At 37.6% G+C, this 18,945-nt stretch overlaps 2 protein-coding genes across 2 annotated transcripts; both read right to left on the bottom strand.

Moving 5' to 3' along the window:
- Nucleotides 1-3,968: 3,968 nt before the first annotated feature.
- Nucleotides 3,969-4,529, bottom strand: LOC149206167 (uncharacterized). Its single transcript, XM_089397616.1, has one exon. The coding sequence runs from the start codon at nt 4,527-4,529 to the stop codon at nt 3,969-3,971; it is 561 nt and encodes a 186-aa protein (XP_089253742.1).
- A 12,445-nt stretch (nt 4,530-16,974) lies between these two features.
- Nucleotides 16,975-18,458, bottom strand: LOC149206166 (uncharacterized). The gene is made up of 4 exons (XM_089397615.1): nt 18,339-18,458; nt 17,786-17,871; nt 17,544-17,635; nt 16,975-17,309 (listed from the first exon to the last, which is right to left on the bottom strand). The coding sequence occupies exons 1-4, from the start codon at nt 18,456-18,458 to the stop codon at nt 16,975-16,977; spliced, it is 633 nt and encodes a 210-aa protein (XP_089253741.1).
- Nucleotides 18,459-18,945: the final 487 nt, after the last annotated feature.

Genomic DNA, 18,945 nt, shown 5'->3' with positions numbered 1-18,945 from the left:
GATATCAAGGCCTGACTCATCCATAACAGCCTTTGGCATTAGATTATGGCTGGCACCTGTGTCCAACAGATAGTTGTGAAGGGTTTTGTCATGAATGGTAAAGGAGACATAAAATGATGGGGAGCTATCATCAGAGGGTTCAGTCATTAGGCTAAGTACAACTACAGGTTTTTCATCTTGTAAATTCACGTAGTCATTGGATGCTTGTGTGGCTTTGAGCTCAAGGGAATCAAGGATGAGCTTCTTAAAGGCCTCATTCTTTACTAGTTCTTTCAGAGGCACATATATTTTTAACTTCTAGACTTCTGATTCAAAACTGAAAGGGGAAGGGGACTTGTCAAGGCCTCTTACCTCTTGAGCTGGTGCTTTGAGGATGATGGGATCAGCTGCTGGTCACTTCTGTCTACTAATCTGCTACTCTATGCGGACAACAGCTTTTTGGACAGGGCTTTCTTTGACATTACTCGTCCTTGACCGTAGGTTATATCTTTGTTGATCTTCAATTTGTAAAACAGCTTGTCTGTCCCATTCTTGGCTGGTCTGGTCCTCGAGTAATGACTCCTCATAGGCAGCTAGTGTCAAAAAGGAAGCACTGCCTTTGTCTTCCATGCAGTGGATCTCATCCTCTTCATCAAAATGCTCCTTCTCCATGACTACGTTCTGGAAAGGAGTCTTCACCTTCTGTTCTTCACTGGCCTCTTTGCCCCTTTGCATGATCTGCAATTGTTCATTTGCTCTCCTATATGGATTTGGATTTCTAGGAGCAAATGTGTTAGGAACCTTTCCTTTCCCTAAATGCTGCTCAACCTTCAGCTTGGAGATTTCAGAGGCTAGTGACTCTATCATCTTGGTCATTTTGTCTATCTTGGGGTCTGAGGATGAAGAAGATTCACCTCTCTGTCTCCTTCTGTCAACATGCCCCTTGAGTTTCTCTGCAGCCATAATATTATATTCTACCTCCAAGGTTGCATCTTTCATTCTCAGCCAAAGAAGCATATCTTCTTTCTCTCAATAGCAGGCAGAAGTCAGCATCAAAGGCATTAGCATAAGTGAGTTTGGCAGAGGTGGGAGTAGGTTTCACTTCAGCTGATATCTTGTTATACATACGATTGAACCTTTTATTGAAATCAAACAATGACTCCCCATTTTCCCTTTTCAGGTTGCCAAACTCAGTATGGTAATAGAGCAAATCTTTCTTATCCCCCCAATGCTTTAGAAACACATCATCTAAGGCCTTAATGTCTGCTATAGACCTATGGGTCAATTCTCTAAACCACTTTCTAGCCTCTCCATCTAGGCTTTGGACAAATATTCTCATCCATACATCATCTTCGCTGATATCTAGGTTATCTACATAGCTATAGAATGACTCGAGGTATTATTTTGCTATTACTCCCTCTGTCCCAGTGAACTTAGGCATGTATAGGCATTGCATTCAAAGGAGTGGGCAGTACTAGAGGTCCATACCTAGCAGCTATGATTCTTTCCATTTTGGTGGGTGCTTATGGACCTACCATGGCTGTAGTGGATTGAAGAGTACTGGCAGTCTGAATGATAGAGAGCTGAGGAGTGACTGACAGGACTAAAGGAATATGGGGGATAGGAGGTGAGGTTTCCTTTGGGCTTAAAGCAAAAGGAGAACCTAAAGAATAAGGAGCTTTATGAATCTCTGAAAATTTTTCTTCACTGCTAGTGCTAGAGGCTATATTCTCAACATGTATTTGTTCTATTCCAAGCCTTTCTTGCAGAGATGCATAAGATTGTTTAGGTTTACCTGATCTTGATGCTCCTTTCTGTGATATCTTTCTTCCTTTGATGATCTTTTCAAGGTCAGGTACTGGGTCAGCTGGTGACTTCTGAGGATTTCTCCGAGTGTGCCTCACAAACTGAGCCAGAACTATGATGTGGAATCGCCAAAAAGTTTGGCCTCCAGTAGAGTCGCCAGAAAGATGATTACAACCAAAAATGTGTCCAGACTTTGTCTATCATCAAAGCTGGATCTGTGTCATTCTCCCAAGGAAGCTGAGCTTCAATCTCCTCTCCCCGGCAATGGTGCCAATTATGTTAGCTCTCCAGGAAACTCTCCTAGGTTGTAGCTCGGAGATGCCTGGTAACATATAATCTTCAATATGGTTCTAGGAACTTATTGGGATGGGTGATGGTTTGGTTCAAGCTAGATAACCACTTCTACTCTATTTTCACTCCAGACATGCATGAACACCCTCAGACTACAAGGCTTTAGACCACCAATGCTCAACAATTTGCAGATTAAGTGAATGAATGAAGAATACTAACCACACCAGCAGATGCATACAGAATGTATGATGGCCAGCTGCAACTAGTAAAGAAACTTGCAAATCTAATCTATCAATGCAGAGATAAGATGACAGTTATCTTGCATTAGATACAGAAGAAACCTGAGTGACCTACTCACTGATACATTCAATTTACTAATACAGAGATAAGATGACAGTTATCTAGCATTAGGCATAGAAGATATCATGAATAAAACATTCCAGGTACAAGTTTAGAACAGAGGAGAAATGGGCATTGAGCAATTAACAACAAAAGAAGCTTGCATTGCTGAAAATGAAGATGAGACGCTGCAAGTTACAGAATATCTACAGTCTCCAGAAGTTGAACCAAAACACAATTTCCAACCCTGATTACATCTATCTTCTGGCTATTTATAATCTATCTTTACAATGGCTCTTAGTCGTTTAGGGATGGAGGGATCATAATTGACCACCAACCACCATTAACTGTCTGATAGCGTCTTTGAACGTAGTTGCTTTCTTCACTATGAAAACTTGATCGGTTTTGGTACTGTGCTATCCTCCAGGTGATCAGATTAATTGTGCCAGTGGAGTGCCATGACTGTTTAATTCGGTTTCATGGTCAGACTGTCGCCAGACTGGCAGAGTCGGCCATCTTCCTCTTTGAGTAACAAACAGGACGTGGGGTATGGAGTGCATGGGCAGATGAACGGTTAGGGTGATTGTGAATGGTGGCCGTTAGATCAAGGGAGATGTGTGGCGAGGATTGCTTTTTGGAGGCTGGTGGTCGTGACGGGAGCGAAACATGTCCGAGCCATGGGATCTTCAATGGGTAGATCGGACGGTTATCGGGCGGCGAAGATGTGCGGGTGATAGTGTGCGGGAGTGGTTTGTCCTGAGCGGTAATGGTTTTCATCGCGTGGGCCTCGTGCAGAAGTGGTAATTGTCAGAAGCTGCGCGATTCCACTCAATGAATGACACGTAGCAACGGAGGGGAGAGAGAAACCGCCCATATCACGCGGGTATTGTTCGTGCTAGTTGCTTGTGCGATATGAGAGAGGACCGTTAGATCTGGCGGAGGTAATCTGACGGCGGGGAGTGATCGGGCATGTTTTCTTTTTTCGGGTGCAATATGGGCCGATGGATTGGCGGGAGAAGATCAATGGTAGAAATGCTATGTGATGAGTTATGAGTGCGTAAAGGTATATGTCTGGGTTTTATGGGTGCTTTGAGCTTTTCCACTTGGGGCTAAGGCCAAACAGGGGGGTTTTGTCGGGTTAGAAGGTTAATTTGGGAAATGGGAAGGGTGAAATGTGATCGGGGTAAGAGGAGAAAGGGAAAATTGACCCAGGTGGGGCCCCTTTGACAACAGTAGAGCAGACTGAGCCTCCTTTGGACCCTCCAAAAATCAGCACTGAACGTCAAGGCTAACAGGTTCTGTCAGGATTTCTTTGAAGTGCTGCACTAACAGATTCTCCATTCTGCTTTCTGGGTTAACCTGTTCCCTTGCTTATCTTTTAGGGAGAATATTCTATTTTGTTTTCGGTGTTGTATCATTGCCTTATGGAAGAATTTCGTATTTCTCTCTCCTTCCTTAAACCATTGGATTCTGGATTTTTGTTTCCATAAGATTTCCTCTTGTTTTCTTCTTTCCTCTATTTTGTTTAGCACCAGTCCTTCTTCTTCAGTTAATTATTCACTTCTTCCTTCGTCTATGATTTTCTGTTGTATTTTCTCCTTTGAAGCCTGCAATTGTTCCTTATCCTTATGAATATTTCCAAATTCTTCTCTATCCCACTGTTCAATCTTGACTTTTAGATCTTTTAATCTTAGTTGGAGAGTGTGCATTTTGTTTCTTCCTTCCCTTCGGTTCTCATTTTCCTTCCACCAGGTCTTCATTTTTTCTATAAATTCAGGGTCTCTCAGCCATAATGCCTCAAATCTGAAGGGTCTATTCTGGTTCTGCTGGTTCATTTCAATCTCTAGTTTAATGGGCCAGCGGTCTGACCCTAAACACAGAAGGATTGTCGCTTCGTAGAAAATATCTTTTCCTAAGAGGTGTTCTGTTGCAAGAAATCTGTCTAGCCTAGAAGCTATTTGATTGCTCCCTCCTCGCCAGTTATTCCAGGTGTATTTCCCATTTATAGTTGGAATGTCTATCATTTTCAGTTCTGCCTGTAGGTCCCTGAATTTCTCCATTTCTGGTTCTTCTCTTTGCAATCCACCTTTCTTTTCGTCTTTTGCTATTGTCATGTTGAAGTCCCTTGCTATCAACCACAGTTTTTCTTTATGCAAGTTACCTAACTATTGGAGCTGATGGAGGAATCTTTCTTTTTCTGTTGGAACATGTGGTCCATAAACTGCTGAGACTAGAAACCAATCATTGTTTCCTATTAATCGAAACTTCCCTGTGAAGATCCTTTTCATTCCTACCAATATCCGGTTGTGATTTCTGTTGGGTTCCATAAGATCGCAATACCTCCAGCACTTCCATTCGCATCTATGGTCATGCATTCATATTTTGGTTTGATTTTGTTTAGGATCTCCTCCATTTTCCTCCGTGGGATTTTTGTTTCCTGTAGCAGCATTATTTGGGGTTTTTCTCTTCTTAGCCTTTCCACTAAGTGTCTCTGTTTACCTTTACTGTTCAGGCCCCTTATATTCCAGGATGTGACTATCATGAGGTGGTTGGGTTGGTTTGGTGAAATACCGCCGAGAGCGGAACTACTCATCCAGTATTCACTAGCATTTCGCCCATGAGTTGTATCGATTCCTGTATATTCCTTCTACCTCTTTTTTTCCCTCCTTTTGTTTTGCTTTGGAGGTCCTGAGAATTGTCCTGTTGGAGGCCTAATTGTTCTACCATTCCCAACTTTCCTTTGCCTTGTTTTTCTTGGTATTATTGGAAGGTCTCTCAATATAGTTTTTTCTTCTCTTCTGGGATGAATCTTTCATCCAGGTGTTTCTATTCCTCTAAGAGTTTCCGTAATACTTCTTCTTCAGAACTTAATTCTTCTCCTCTATTTGTATCAATTTCCATTATTGCATTTTCCACTTTCTCCTCTGTTTCCTTTTCATCCTTCACTGATGGTTCGCCTTGAGCTTTCCGCTTGATGTGTAATGTACCTTGGCTTGTGTTGTGTTCTTTTTCTTTTTCTCCCTGGTAATCCATTGTTTGAGTCTCACTTTCTTCCTCTTCTTCTTGAAGGATTTCAAAGCTATTTTTATAACTTGTTTTGTTTTGTTGTTCTTTCATTGTTTCTTTGGGGTTTTCCTTTGTGTGTCTTCTTTTATTTTTTACCTCTTGAAACCCTTCCTTGTGTTCTTGATTTTTCCTCTGTGGTTTGTTTCTTCTCTCCTCTTCTTCGATGTTGAGCGAGAATTCCTTGAACAGGTGGCCATGCTCATGGCATCTTCTACATCTGAATGGAATGTGCTCATAATCCAGGGTTTGTTGCCATACTTCCTCATGATATTCTAACTCGACTATGTCTCGGATCGGGTCAGCTATGTTCATGTAGACACAGATTCTTACATATGAGGTATATCTACCCTTGTTTGTAGTTTATACTATTTTAATGAAGCTTCCTATAGTGTTTCCTATTCCTTCTAGGATTTCTGGGTCCCAGAAATCCATTGGGAGCCCAAATAGTCTTACCCATACCGGTGCTGCTAAGAATTTTTCCTTATCTGGGTTATAGCATTCTTCCCAATATCTCATAAACAATCCCACATTATAATGGAAATATGGACCATTCTCAAACACTTTTTCTTTATCTTGCAGGTTCAAGAAAATTACCGTAAAAAATCCTTGTGCTCCCAGCTTCTGTTTAATGTGGCCTCAGGGTTGCCACTTTTGTTGGAACCATCTGGTGAGGTCCTTTTCTGCCGGCCATACTCCGATGAATTTGCATATGAGTGCATGGTCTTTCATGTAGCTTTTGTAGCGCTCTGGTTTATTCATTGGGATGATAAATCTTGGTTTCTCCGCAACACATGGTAAACACCTTCCTTTGTTGCCAGCCTACCATCGTGCTCCCAGGATAGGTCCCGGTTTTCTTGTTTCTTCTGTCTGGTTGCAATTGTTCTGTCTTTCCCTTCCTCTGTCATTGTTGTTAGTTCTCGGTACCAGTGTCTATCGCCGGTTATATCTCTTGCTACCTTTTCTATGCCGCCTAGCTCATGGCCGCATGACCATTAGGGTTGCAGAGCAAAAAAATGTTCCACGGGCCCTTTGTAGATGCATAATTAACAAGGATCATGTTTTTAAACTAACATAAATAAGTTTAATTAGCTTATATTTTAATTGTGAAAAATTGATTTGATATGATGAAAGCAAGGTCATTGAAAACATGTTTATATATCAATTGTATTCATATATTCATACCATTTTGAAAGAGTGTAATTAATCATCGCTCACCATCTTTTGTTTTGTTCATACATAATGAGAAAAATTGATTGGTAGTCTTAGTAACACCAAAATGAATAGTCAATTATGTTACTTCATTACTTAGGTAATTTAATTTATTTAAGCAATGTTATCACTGGGCATGCCTATTATATTGTTAAAATCGTGGGTGTATGGAATGGAATAAGGGAACTAATTCAAAATTTTGTTTGGAAAATAGGAGAAGTTCATTACTTGGGTAATTTAATTTATCTAAGCAATGCTATTAGTGGGCATGCCTATTGTATTTCTAAAATCACAGGTGGATGGATTGGAAGAAGGGAATTAATTCAAATTTTTGTTTGCAAAGTAGAGAAGTTCACTACACCATTTGGAGAGTTTAGGTTGTTATATCTTCTATGTTTTTGTAATGTTGATTTATTGTATTTAAAAGCAATTTAATAAGTAGAATTATAAGTGTTATGTTTGTTTGTAGGTTTGGGTTGGAAGCTTGTACGAATGTGGTCTTCCCCTCTTGCTTAAAGAACAATGTTACTAACTTAATGAAAACATTATCGAGTTTTCATTTGTTTGTAGGGAGTTGGAAGCTTGTATGAATGTGGTCTTCCCATCTTGCTCAAAGAACAATGTTACCAACTTAATGAAAACATTATCATGTTTTCATTTTTTGGAGGTCACATCAAATCATGATTTTCAAGCTAATTTTGAAAAGTGACAATGCAACATCACCCTTTTTTTGTTTTTTTTTTGGTTTTGTTTTTTTGTTTTTTGTTTTTGTTTTTTGTTGTTGTTGTTATTGTTTTTTTTTAGTTAAAATTTTGAAAAGTGACAATGCAACATCACCCTTTTTTGTGTTTTGTTTTTTGTTTTTGTTTTGTTGTTGTTGTTGTTGTTGTTTTTTTAGTTAAAATAAAAACATTTTTCAATCATGGAATTAAAGACCAAATATCAAGACTATGAAAGACATAAAAAAAACATGCCGAAATGAAAAAGTAGAGATGCAGCATCCAGCATCAGCCCCCTTTTTAGGGTTAAAATTAAAAAAAAATCAACCATGGAATTAAAGACCAAATATCATGACTACGAAAAACCCTAAAAATCAACTCTTTATGCCTTTTTACCTTTATGTTTTTTTTTTTAATGTTTGTTTTTTAGTGATTTTCAATTTTGTTTAACTTTTATTTTATTTTTGGTGTTAAAATTACCAATTAATTGACATTATGAACTTCACAATCAGTACCATGGAAAAAAAATATTGACTATAATCTAAAAGTAGCATTACATAATTTGTGTTTAATTATCAATTATTTATTCTTTTAATAATTCACATTTAAAATAACTTCGATGGGGATGATCCAATTCTGAGATAGCCATCAAGGCAGAGGGATATATAACACAAGTGATTCCTTGATCATGTCATTGTACTCAGACTACAACTTGCATAATGCGGAGGGAGGGGGAGTCAACAGGAAGTAGAGGATCACATAACGTCCACATGTACCTCGCACAACAAAGGGAGGAGGAATGTTAATGTTGTTGACATGTGCGACCTCATGTAGGGTCATGTCAATTTACTCTAAGATGATAGCTCTAAAGGCTTTCCTTCAATGCACTAAGCTTCCAAAAGTGATGTGCTCCTCTAAAAGTCAAAATTTGGCAAGGTTACCATTCTCGCATAGTAGTTATAAATCACAGATGGAATGGTGTTGGATTGTCAAGAGAAATAACACTACTCACTTTTTAATCATAGCCTTGAAAGTTGACAAACCAAACCCCCTTGGCTTGGTCCCTGTGTATTTTCTCATCACATATAGCTCTCAAAGCATTAGCCCATGTTACCTTGCGAGTGAAAAAGGTCTAATCCCCTACAATAATAGCTCCTTCATTCGGCATTGTTACCTATTTTGTCCCTATTCATTTCATCTCCATTTTGGCACTAATTTTCCTTACTTTGCGCTCAACAATGCCACCTTGAACTCCCAAACCAAACCTCACCTCTACTCACCTCCATGAATGTGATTCATTGAGTGCTTTACTTCGCCCCATCTTCATTCTAGCTTTCCTACTATTTGTATCTCATTTGCTCTATGTCTATTTTCCCCCCTTTATTTGGGCTCTATTCTCTCCATGATTGGAGATAATGTGCCCATGTATGGAGAGGAGAAGGTGGCCATGCATACATGGAAATTCAAGAGCTCGAGCCCAAGCCCAAACGTCTTTTGAGAATTATCCAAAGGATGCCAGATGGACGTTCAACATGAATTATCGAAGATCGAACAAGAAGTAATGGATGAGTGTGTAGAGCTCTTAAATTCAGATGTTCTCGCTAAGGTAGAGCACTAGGTTCTTGACTCTAGGGCATCCAAAGCTCATATAAACCAATACATCCACATAGCGGACCTGTATTGGCACCTTAAGTACATACTTGGCAAGGTTCTATTTGACCATAACAAGAGCATGGATGGGCTCCTCCTTCCCATGGCGGAGCTTCACGTGGGTTTATCAGATTGTGGATGATCATATGTAGCGCTTGGAAATGGCTCTACTCAGGGATCGAGAACAAACACCTTTGGTGAGGACTACACTAGCTAAATGAAATAATATACTTCCTATGGCTCACAACCATTATTAGTATGCTCATTTTATGTCATAGCTCTTAATTTTGTTTTACAATTTTTTCTCTCATGCATATCATGGATCCTAGCACCACTTTTTTTCTTCTATAATAGGCATGGTTAGCTGTATTTTTAGATCTCTTGGATGAAACAATATATTTTGGACCAACTTTATACGCCTTTCTTTTTTTTTAGGTAAGCTAGAATTGATCACGAATCTAATATTTTCTATGTAGTGTACATATATATTCTATAATACAAGTTGTGAATTTGCAAAAAAAATTACATTAAATAAAAATGAGAAAAAACTATCTGTGTGTGTATATGTCCCAGGGGACAGCTCAATTCGCAATCCCTGTTATATGAAGTATCATGTAAACTAAGAGATCCAAGATTCAAATCCCCTTGAAGTAACTCTATCTACAGAGAAGATGATTGTTGTAGACCCTAGAGGTATTGTGGTACGGAGTAGTCTAACCAGGCGGAGGAATTTCCCGGATTCCGTTCCCGCTTGGAAAATCTTCCGGCTCCGGCCAGCATTCCTCCAACCCCTCTGACGCACTCCGTTTCTAATTTGACTGTCACAATCTGTCAGAATCAAAATCTTACGGACCCGATCGGTCACATCCTCCGTCCAGCCAGGCGACCCTACTCAGCGCGTTAATGCAATGAATGTGGCGGGTGGTCGGCTTGAATTTCAAACCAGACACAAAAATGGGCCGCGCTAGAACTCCTCGACCTCCCACTGCGCCAGAGCTCCTCGACCTCCTACCTCCGTGCTTCTCCAAACCTCGCCGACCTCCTTGTGCATAGCTTGAACTGTAAGTATGCAACAGAATTGACCGCGTCAGACTACTCCAAAAGAACGAGCTCTGCACTTTCTGCGTTCTTCAAATTTGGGTTTCTCAGTTTCTGTATCAGTAATGCTGTAGAATATAGTTGCTGTGAAAGAAGGGGCTTTGAATCTTTCATCAATGGTGGTTAAGGGTTAGAAATAAATTGCGTGTTGCGAGGCTTGGGGCTTTGATTTGTTTGGTGGGAGAAATTGGCTTTTGGGGTTCTTCGATCCCAATACCAGATTGCATACAACATGTCTAATTGTTCAGCTTATGAAATGCTTGCCTCTCATACGAGAGCTTCGTTGCAGATGAATTTGGAGTGCTTTTTGGAACGCACTACACCAATCATGCTAGTTCAGTATTTTTCCAAGGTAAGGCTCATCATGCTTTTGAGCATACTCTCTTATCTGATGCAGATAAATGATCAAAATAAGGCTTTATCTATGCAACCAAGAGCCTTTTATCTGCAATCTAATTTTGTCTAATTTCATTAGAGAACTATTGATTATATACAAGAAGGAGATGGAACAGTTCATCTTCTTGATGACTGTTCACGTTCCAGTTCACCCATCCGTTGAGGATTAGGTGTCAACAAAAATTAATCGGCATTATTTGCCATGTAATTTTTGTCTAACCTTTAGTTTGCAGAGCCTTTTATTTGCAATCTAATTTTGAGAAAATCAATAGCTTTTATTTACCAATTTAAGAGTCATTTATCAAAATTTAGCACATATAATCAATGGGATCGTGATGTTGAAAGCAATGGAATGCGAAGCGAGAACCCACCAAGGTTCGATTCCGCTTTTTGGGGTTGGGGTTAGGGGATTTTGAGGGAAAAGTGCATAATAATCAGTAATGTCACATGTTTCGGTTGTATCATGTTGTGAAATAGCATCTTAGTCCCTCGCAGTTAATACTAGATTCTTTTTTTCTGCCTTTAATTTCTTTTAGAGGTTTGATTGTTTGATTTTCTAACGACACTTTGATAAAAAAACATCTCTTCGAGATTCTGCATTGAACAAGTGGTGGCAACCCTCCGAAGCAGAGTCTGCAGAGTATTTCAGCCTCGGAGATCTCTAGAGGATTCGAGCAGTGATAGTGAAAGTGGACATGGTACTGAAAGATATTTAAGCTTCAGAAGTGAATCCTGAAATTCCAGTGAAAGAGTAGGAGCATGGGATGTTGTCTCCGAAGATTCTAGGGCCGATCCTGATCATTTATGGAATCTACAAGATCGACTTGGGCACCTGTGTTTCTAGTGTTTTGAGCGAGCGTTGCCTTATGGAAGAGTCCCTCTAATGGAAAAGGTAGATGCTCTGTTACCTGAGGAGAAAATCCTTCACTGATTTCTATGATTCCTTTGTTTATCTATTGTAAAGCCTTCTGAAAACATTTCAGTGAATTTTCGAGGCAAGACAAGTGTGAAGAAAGATATTGAATTTATTGCTTAAGATCTTAGAAGTTAATGTTCGAGTAGATCTCTTAGTTGGATTCTTCTTCGGTTCCTTTCGGCATAAAATTCTTTTTATTCTCATTTAGTTGTACTTTGCTCCTGCAGGTCAATCAATTAACACGTGGATTTCCAGAATTGGTTTCTTTAAGAAGCGTTGATCTTTCTCCAGCAAGTTGGATGTCAGTGGCATGGTAAATTTTTTGCATCTTATTGTGAAATCATTTAACGGTTACTTGTATCGCAGATTGCATCACATATGCTGAAAGCTTTGAATTTTCAACATTAGTGCTATGGTGAAATATAGCCCTCTAAGAAATTGGGATTTATGTTCTGGATTCTAGGTATCCTATTTATCGTCTTCAAACTTTAGGTGAGGTTCACATCTCGAGTCTTTTTTTAGCAAAATTATTATTATAAAGTTGTACCTACAAATTGTTTTGTTCCTTTTGTGAATTTTGCATTTTGGGTAAAGCGATTGTCATTTAACCAAATCAGTGACCAAATCATCCATAAACCTTTTCTTATCTACAAGCACATGGCAGCAAGTAATCATGGCACCAGCTCAAACTTGACGATCAGGAAAAAAATCCCAAGATAATGTTCAGCAAGGAAACCTTCTTGATGGTCCCACCAATGGCAAGGTCATGGAGCCATCTTTAGACACAGCACCAGCTCAGACTTGAAGATCAGAAAAAAAAGGCTTCAGCAAGGAAACCTTTCTGATGGTCCCACCAATGCCAAGTTCCTAGAGCCATCTGTGGACCATCTTTAGAGAGGGGGTTTGCCAACATGTTCCTTTCTTTATATACATGGAAAAGGAGACTCCTGGAGCCATGGGTAGACCATCTTTAGAGAGGGGATCTGCCAACATGTTCGTTTCTCTATATACATGAAAAAAAAGTCTTCATTAATAGCAGCTTTGAAATTCAATAGTATTTCATAAAAAGCACTGAAGAGAAAATTTTGCATAGTACAAATCCAAGGATTAGATTTTAGGAGGTTGACATTGTTGGGTTATTATCAGATTCCTGAGAGGTGTTTGTGAGAAAAAAACAACCTTTGCAATGACTGACAACATGGATATCGATGATGATTCTTTGAGGGGGATTATGGATGTGTTGCCCTGATGCAGTAGTGCAACACATGCTCTCATTTGTCAAGAATGCCAGAGATGTGGCCATGTGTTGCTGTGTTAGTAAAAAATGGAGAGAGGCAATGAGAAACATTCGCAACCTTTATTTTTCGAGAAGTGTTTGTGATGAGAGATTGACTGTGTCAGATGTTGTTGTAAGCCGCATTGTATTTTCAACATCTACATTGGAAGGGCTATTTGTTTATTGCCATTTTTCTGGGAATAGCTTACGAGCTTGGTTGTCACACATGCAATTCATTGAATCACTTGGAACTTCGACTAGATAATCTTGTAGTAAAAGGTCTTGTACCTAATTTTCCCTAATTTTCCCACTAGGGTTGATTACATTTATTCCTTGCCTCATCTTGAAAGCCTCAAGTTACGGGTGTTCATCTATCACAAGCACCAAATTGGAGCCCTTTCATGAGCCTTCATACAATGGAAGTTGTTGGTATTTGTACACGTGATTTTTCTTTATCCAGCATCATTCATGCATGTTCAATGCTAAAGTGTTTGGCTTTGCTAGGCTGTGATGGTGTCAAAGTTGTGATCATTGATTTACAGCTTCTAGAGCAGTGCAAACTGGATTTTTATGGTATAGGTGATTGCTCTGTCAACATAACTGCTTCCAAACTTTAGTCCTTTGAAGTTCAAAGAGATGCTTGGATTTGTATAAAGGGAATTCACTCCTTAATGTGACTTTCAATAGCAAACAATGCAGGTTTATAGATTATGTTTTTAGATGCTCTTACACATTTTTTTTTGGTTCTTTTGTTTCATGTCGTTTTCTTTTAAATGCATGTTTTTATTCTTATTCTCACTTATTGTGCTTTTGTAATATTTCAAATTGTTTTATTTTCCAGGCAAAGTAAATGAGATGGACTTTCTTTTATTTTTTCAATAGCCATCCAAGATTAACCAATTTTGAAGTACACGGTACCACGTTTGTTGGGATGTAACAAAGAAACAACTTGGCACAAGTAAGCTTGTTCATCTCTAAATTATAACATATTGTTTGGAATGCTGGTTGCTATCTTTGCATTTTATATTTTGGTTAGTGTTTTTGTTGGAAAAATAGAAAGCTTAATGAAATATTTATATTAATTTTTTCTTCTAAAATTGTATTTTTTATCTTGCAGTTGGACTCCTTGTTCACGATACCTTGTCTGGAAAAGATTTTGATTACAGTGAGGTCTCCTTTGAATGTTGAACATAAAATGATGACATTAATGTCCTTAGTCAAATACAACCCAAAACTAAAAGAATTGATTATACGAATTTCCCAAATGAAGAACTACCAAGAAACTGCAGACAAATTCTTTGAGCAGGTTATGAGGTTCAAGCTTAGCAATCAGGTTGTCACAATTGAATAAGTCAATTTAAGGTTTCGATGCTTGATGCTTTTGGCTTACCTCTTATGGGAGGTTCTGGAAGCAACACAATCCTATGGTTTAAAGAGTTATGATTTTTGTACTTGGGGCATCAGAGACGAAGGTGCCTACCCTATTTTTGGGAATCAATTCAGGGTTTCAATGCTTGATGTTTTTGGCTTACCTCTTATGGGAGGTTCTGGAAGCAACACAATCCTATGGTTTAAAGAGTTATGATTTTTGTACTTGGGGCATCAGAGATTAAGGTGCCTATCCTATTTTTGGGAAATACAGTTGATGTGCTCTATTACGTGAATCTCAAATTGGCAATTATTTAAGAATCAGACTTTAGTTGCATCTTATTTACTTTTATTGTTGAAGTAGATTTAATGTGCTCTTATAATTATCAGTTTGATTGTCACATTTGAGTTTGAGATGGATATGGTAATATACAAAAGTTATACATTTTGGCACTTCTAAGGTGTCATTTTGCCTTCTCTTTGATATAGAGCTTCGGGATATTAGGAAATGATGTTTAGGTTTCATTTTTAGTTTCTATCTTCAATAGAGTTTTAAAGAGAGCACCTCTGTAAACAATTTGATCACCATTGGATGGATTTCTGTTGGAGGCAGAACCACTGCTATTTGGAAAATATTGGATAGCATCATATTTGGAGGAGATACTATTTTTGCCTGTAATCACAACCTGTGTATCACAGATGCCATCCTTATTGCATATGATCTCTCCACTGCTTTTATTATTTCTTGATCATAAACCTAGTAATGGCAGGTTTTGGAATTATTAGTTGTTTTATTGGAAAAAAATTGTTGTTGGAAAGTGTGCTTGAACATTTGTAACTCTCATCTTATTATCCAAGGCTTTGTCATTACCTTCTCCCATAACCATTAGACTCCAATCACCCTTGAGCCCTCTTTTATTGAAGAATTTTCTAGATGATTTATCTACAAGATCCTTTGAGAGCCATTTAGCTTGAAGCCCTAGTCATCTAACCTCTAAGCTTTGCCAAGGAAACCTCCCCTGTGAGAATAACATACAATCACAAAATAGAAAGAGAGACATCATTGAGACGACAATGGTGGCTAATCTATTTATTGTTACAAGAGATAAGTTGTCTAATAAGTCTTTGCACTAGGCTCGCTAGATTTTGCAGTAACAAGTACTTTTCTAAGCACCCCCATATTATCCTCCCTAAGTTCATTATAAATGAATTATTATTATCTTCAATACCAATATTTACTTGTATGTTCACTATCTCCTTTTTCACCTTTTGAATCTCAAATGTTTCATCCAAGGTAGTTTCATGAATATGACAATGAAAAATGATAAAATTGTGATGTTGAATTGTACTTATGCAATTTATATTGATTCAAACCCTACCTGTTTTCCATTTTCATTTTAGATGACTCTAATGCTTAGATTGTTAAGATAATTCATTTATAACCAAATTTAATTTTAAATGTTGTTTCGAAATTATTCTAACTAGTAATAAAGCGAACTAAAAACTTAAAATACCTAGTAGGCTTACTTTCAAAAATATATAAAAATAAGTTGCAAACCACATCATATTGTGCATTCATGAACTTAACAAATATAAAATTCTTGGTAGTTAAATTTGGACAACAAAATATCTACATGTTTGGTGAAGTCATGAAGTTGACTTAATAAAGCCTAAGAGCCTCATGTTAGCCTATGAGGTTGGTTATAATTTACAATGATAAAAAAATAGCCAAACATTGTTGATGCTCTATTGTATGTTTGAATTTAAAATTAAAATTTAAAGACATAAAAATGAAATAAGGAGAAGGAGATATATGAGAGGGTTTCAAGGATTTCTTCAAGAAGATATGCAACAAAATCAATTAAGGTCTTTAGTGTAGACTTCTTCAATGAAATTTGCATCCATATAGGCCTTGCTATATCAAATAAACTCATTTGCAATCAATAATTCCCAAATTTGAAATGTATAAGCTCAAGTAGAGTAGAGAAAAGCTTAGCCATCTCAAGTTGTGATAATGGACTATATCTTCAAATCTATAATTAAATTACTTTTAAGTTCAAACGGTGAAAATTCTTGATTTCTAAACTCAACTTTAGTACATTAAAGGTTAGTTCTAAAAAGTGCTCAATTGAAATTCCCTAAGTGTAAGAGCTCTATCATATTTTATCATTTAACATAATTGATGATTATTAGGTGAACAATGGACAAATGTGTAAAAGAAGATATTGTAAATCATCTATTTCTATAACTAAATGCTACACCTATATACTTTGAGGGACAAATATTGCAAGTGATAATTATTAAGAGAATGGTCGACAGACATATAAAAGATGACCATTTGAGAGTGCATTGTAAATAATATTTTCGGCTAAAGAACAACTAAAACCTACATCAAAACTCTGAAAGAACAAATATATAAAAGATAATCATTTAATGATATGGAATGTTCATTTGTACTGTGAGAGTTTGTAATGTTTTTTAGGTTTATCACCATCAGAATTTGATATGGTTCGGTTTTAGGTTTAACACCTTCAGAATTCAATATGGTTCAAACTAAAAATCCAGTAAAACACACAAGGAAAGTGGAAGAAAGCAAGAGTATATATCTAGATTAAATACCAATTAGAGATATGTAATTAGTAGCAAGATTTGTAATTATTATGGATATCAAATAGAGAAGATCCATAATGCATAACACCCAAAATTATTTAAAACAAATGATCAAACATATTTTACAATAGGCCAAAACCATCCCAAATAAGTTATAAAGCCATAAATTTTGTAAAAATGTCTAGCATAAATCAAGGACAAAATTCATGAGGTTATACAACAATTTTTTTTCAATAAAACAACTAATCATTTCAAAACCTGCCATTGCTGGGTTTATGATCAGGAATAATAAAAGCAGTGGAGATATCATATGAAATAAGGATAGCATTTGTGATACACATGCTGTGATTATATTCAAAATCTGGATGCCTAACTCTTAGCTGCTTCAGCCAGGAATCAGCAGAGCTTAACAGAGCGAAAATCCGTTGTTGATTAGCACTCCCAATAGAAGTCCAAAGACTTCCTTGCATTTTGTATGTGGCAAGTCCAAATGGAGGAAGACTTATGCATTGGGAATCCTTAGATTTCTTTTCAGAAAACTCAGTCCCAGATCTAGACTCAGTATCACCTTGTCCAATCTCATTCTCTGCAACAAATTTGAGATCCAAGACTCCACCAAATTAAACCCATATAATCAATGGGATCGTGATGTCTAATATCATACTAAACCGAATGGAATTACTTGAACAATTTAAATCAAACTTCCTATTTTCAAAAATTGATTTTCACTTGCTTCTAATATCATATTAAGCCGAATGGAATTACTTGAACAATTTAAATCAGCAAAGGACTATTTCAAAATACAGTATCTATCACATACCTTGGAAGGAGAGAGACGATGTATGATAAGTTAAGAAGCAGGCCGAGAGATCCCTAACAATACACCCCGTTGGAATGTGATAAATAGGATACCTACAATCCAGAACATAAATCCCAATTTCTTAGAGGGCTATATTTCACCATAATACTAATGTTGAAAATTGAAAGCTTTCAGCATATGTGATGCAATCTACGATATAAGTAACCATCAAATGATTTCACAATAAGATGCAGAAAATTTACCATGCAACTGACATCCAACTTGCTGGAGAAAGATCAAAGCTTCTTAAAGAAACCAATTCTGGAAATCCACGTGCTAACTGATTGACCTGCAGGAGCAAAGTACAACTAAATGAGAATAAAAAGAATTTTATGCCGAAAGGAACAGAAGAAGAAGCCAACTAAGAGATCTACTTGAACATTAACTTCTAAGATCTTAAGCAATAAATTCAATATCTTTTTTCACACTTGTCTTGCCGCGAAAATTCACTGAAATGTTTTCAAAAGGCTTTACAATAGATAAACAAAGGAATCGATCCCATTGATTATATGGGCTAAATTTTGATAAATGACTATTAAAAGTAAATAAAAGCGATTGATTTTCTCAAAATTAGATTGCATATAAAAGACTCTGCAAATTAAAGGTTTGACAAAAATTACATGGCAAATAATGCCGATTAATTTTCACAAAATTAGATTGCAGATAAAAGGCTCTTGGTTGCATAGATAAACCCTTATTTTCATCATTTATCTGCATCAGATAAGAGAGTATGCTCAAAAGCATGATGAGCCTTACGTTGGACAAATACTGAACTGGCATGATTGGTGTAGTGCGTTCCAAAAAGCACTCCAGATTCGTCTGCAACGAAGCTCTCGTATGAGAGGCAGGCATTTCATAAGCTGAACAATTAGACATGTTGTACGCAATCTGGTATTGGGATCGAAGAACCCCAAAAGCCAATTTCTCCCACCAAACAAATCAAAGCCGCAAGCCCCGCAACACGCAATTTATTTCTAACCCTCAACCACCACTGATGAAAGATTCAAAGCCCCTTCTTTCACAACAACCATATTCTACAGAATTACTGATACAGAAACTGAGAACCCCAAATTTGAAGAACGCGGAAAGTGCAGAGCTCGGTCTTTTGGAGTAGTCTGACGTAGTCAATTCTATTGCATACTTACCATTCAAGCTGTGCGCAAGGAGGTCGGCGAGGTTTGGAGAAGCACGAAGGTAAGAGGCCGAGGAACTCTGGCACAGTGGGAGGTCGAGGAGTTCTCGTGCCGCCCATTTTTGTGTCTGGTTTGAAATTCAAGCCGACCACCCGTCATATTCATTGCATTAACGCACTGAGTAGGGTCGCCTGGCTATACGGAGGATGTGACCGATCGGGGCTGTAAGA

The sequence above is a fragment of the Pinus tabuliformis genome, chromosome 1_2 (assembly GCF_031772625.1).
Source record: "Pinus tabuliformis cultivar Carrire ecotype Pingquan chromosome 1_2, CPIR1, whole genome shotgun sequence".
Lineage (NCBI taxonomy): Eukaryota > Viridiplantae > Streptophyta > Pinopsida > Pinales > Pinaceae > Pinus > Pinus tabuliformis.
Note: the sequence above shows the minus strand (reverse complement) of the source record. Positions and strands in the feature narration are given on the sequence as shown.

Excerpts from the sequence above, each read along its gene's own strand:
- LOC149206167 (XM_089397616.1), bottom strand. The coding sequence starts at position 4,529 with ATGACAATAGCAAAAGACGAAAAGAAAGGTGGATTGCAAAGAGAAGAA.
- LOC149206166 (XM_089397615.1), bottom strand. The coding sequence starts at position 18,458 with ATGTCTAATTGTTCAGCTTATGAAATGCCTGCCTCTCATACGAGAGCT. Across the intron at positions 17,872-18,338 it reads CAGTTCAGTATTTGTCCAAC|GTCAATCAGTTAGCACGTGG; the intron begins GTAAGGCTCATC and ends TTGCTCCTGCAG. Across the intron at positions 17,636-17,785 it reads AGTTGGATGTCAGTTGCATG|GTATCCTATTTATCACATTC; the intron begins GTAAATTTTCTG and ends TCTGGATTGTAG.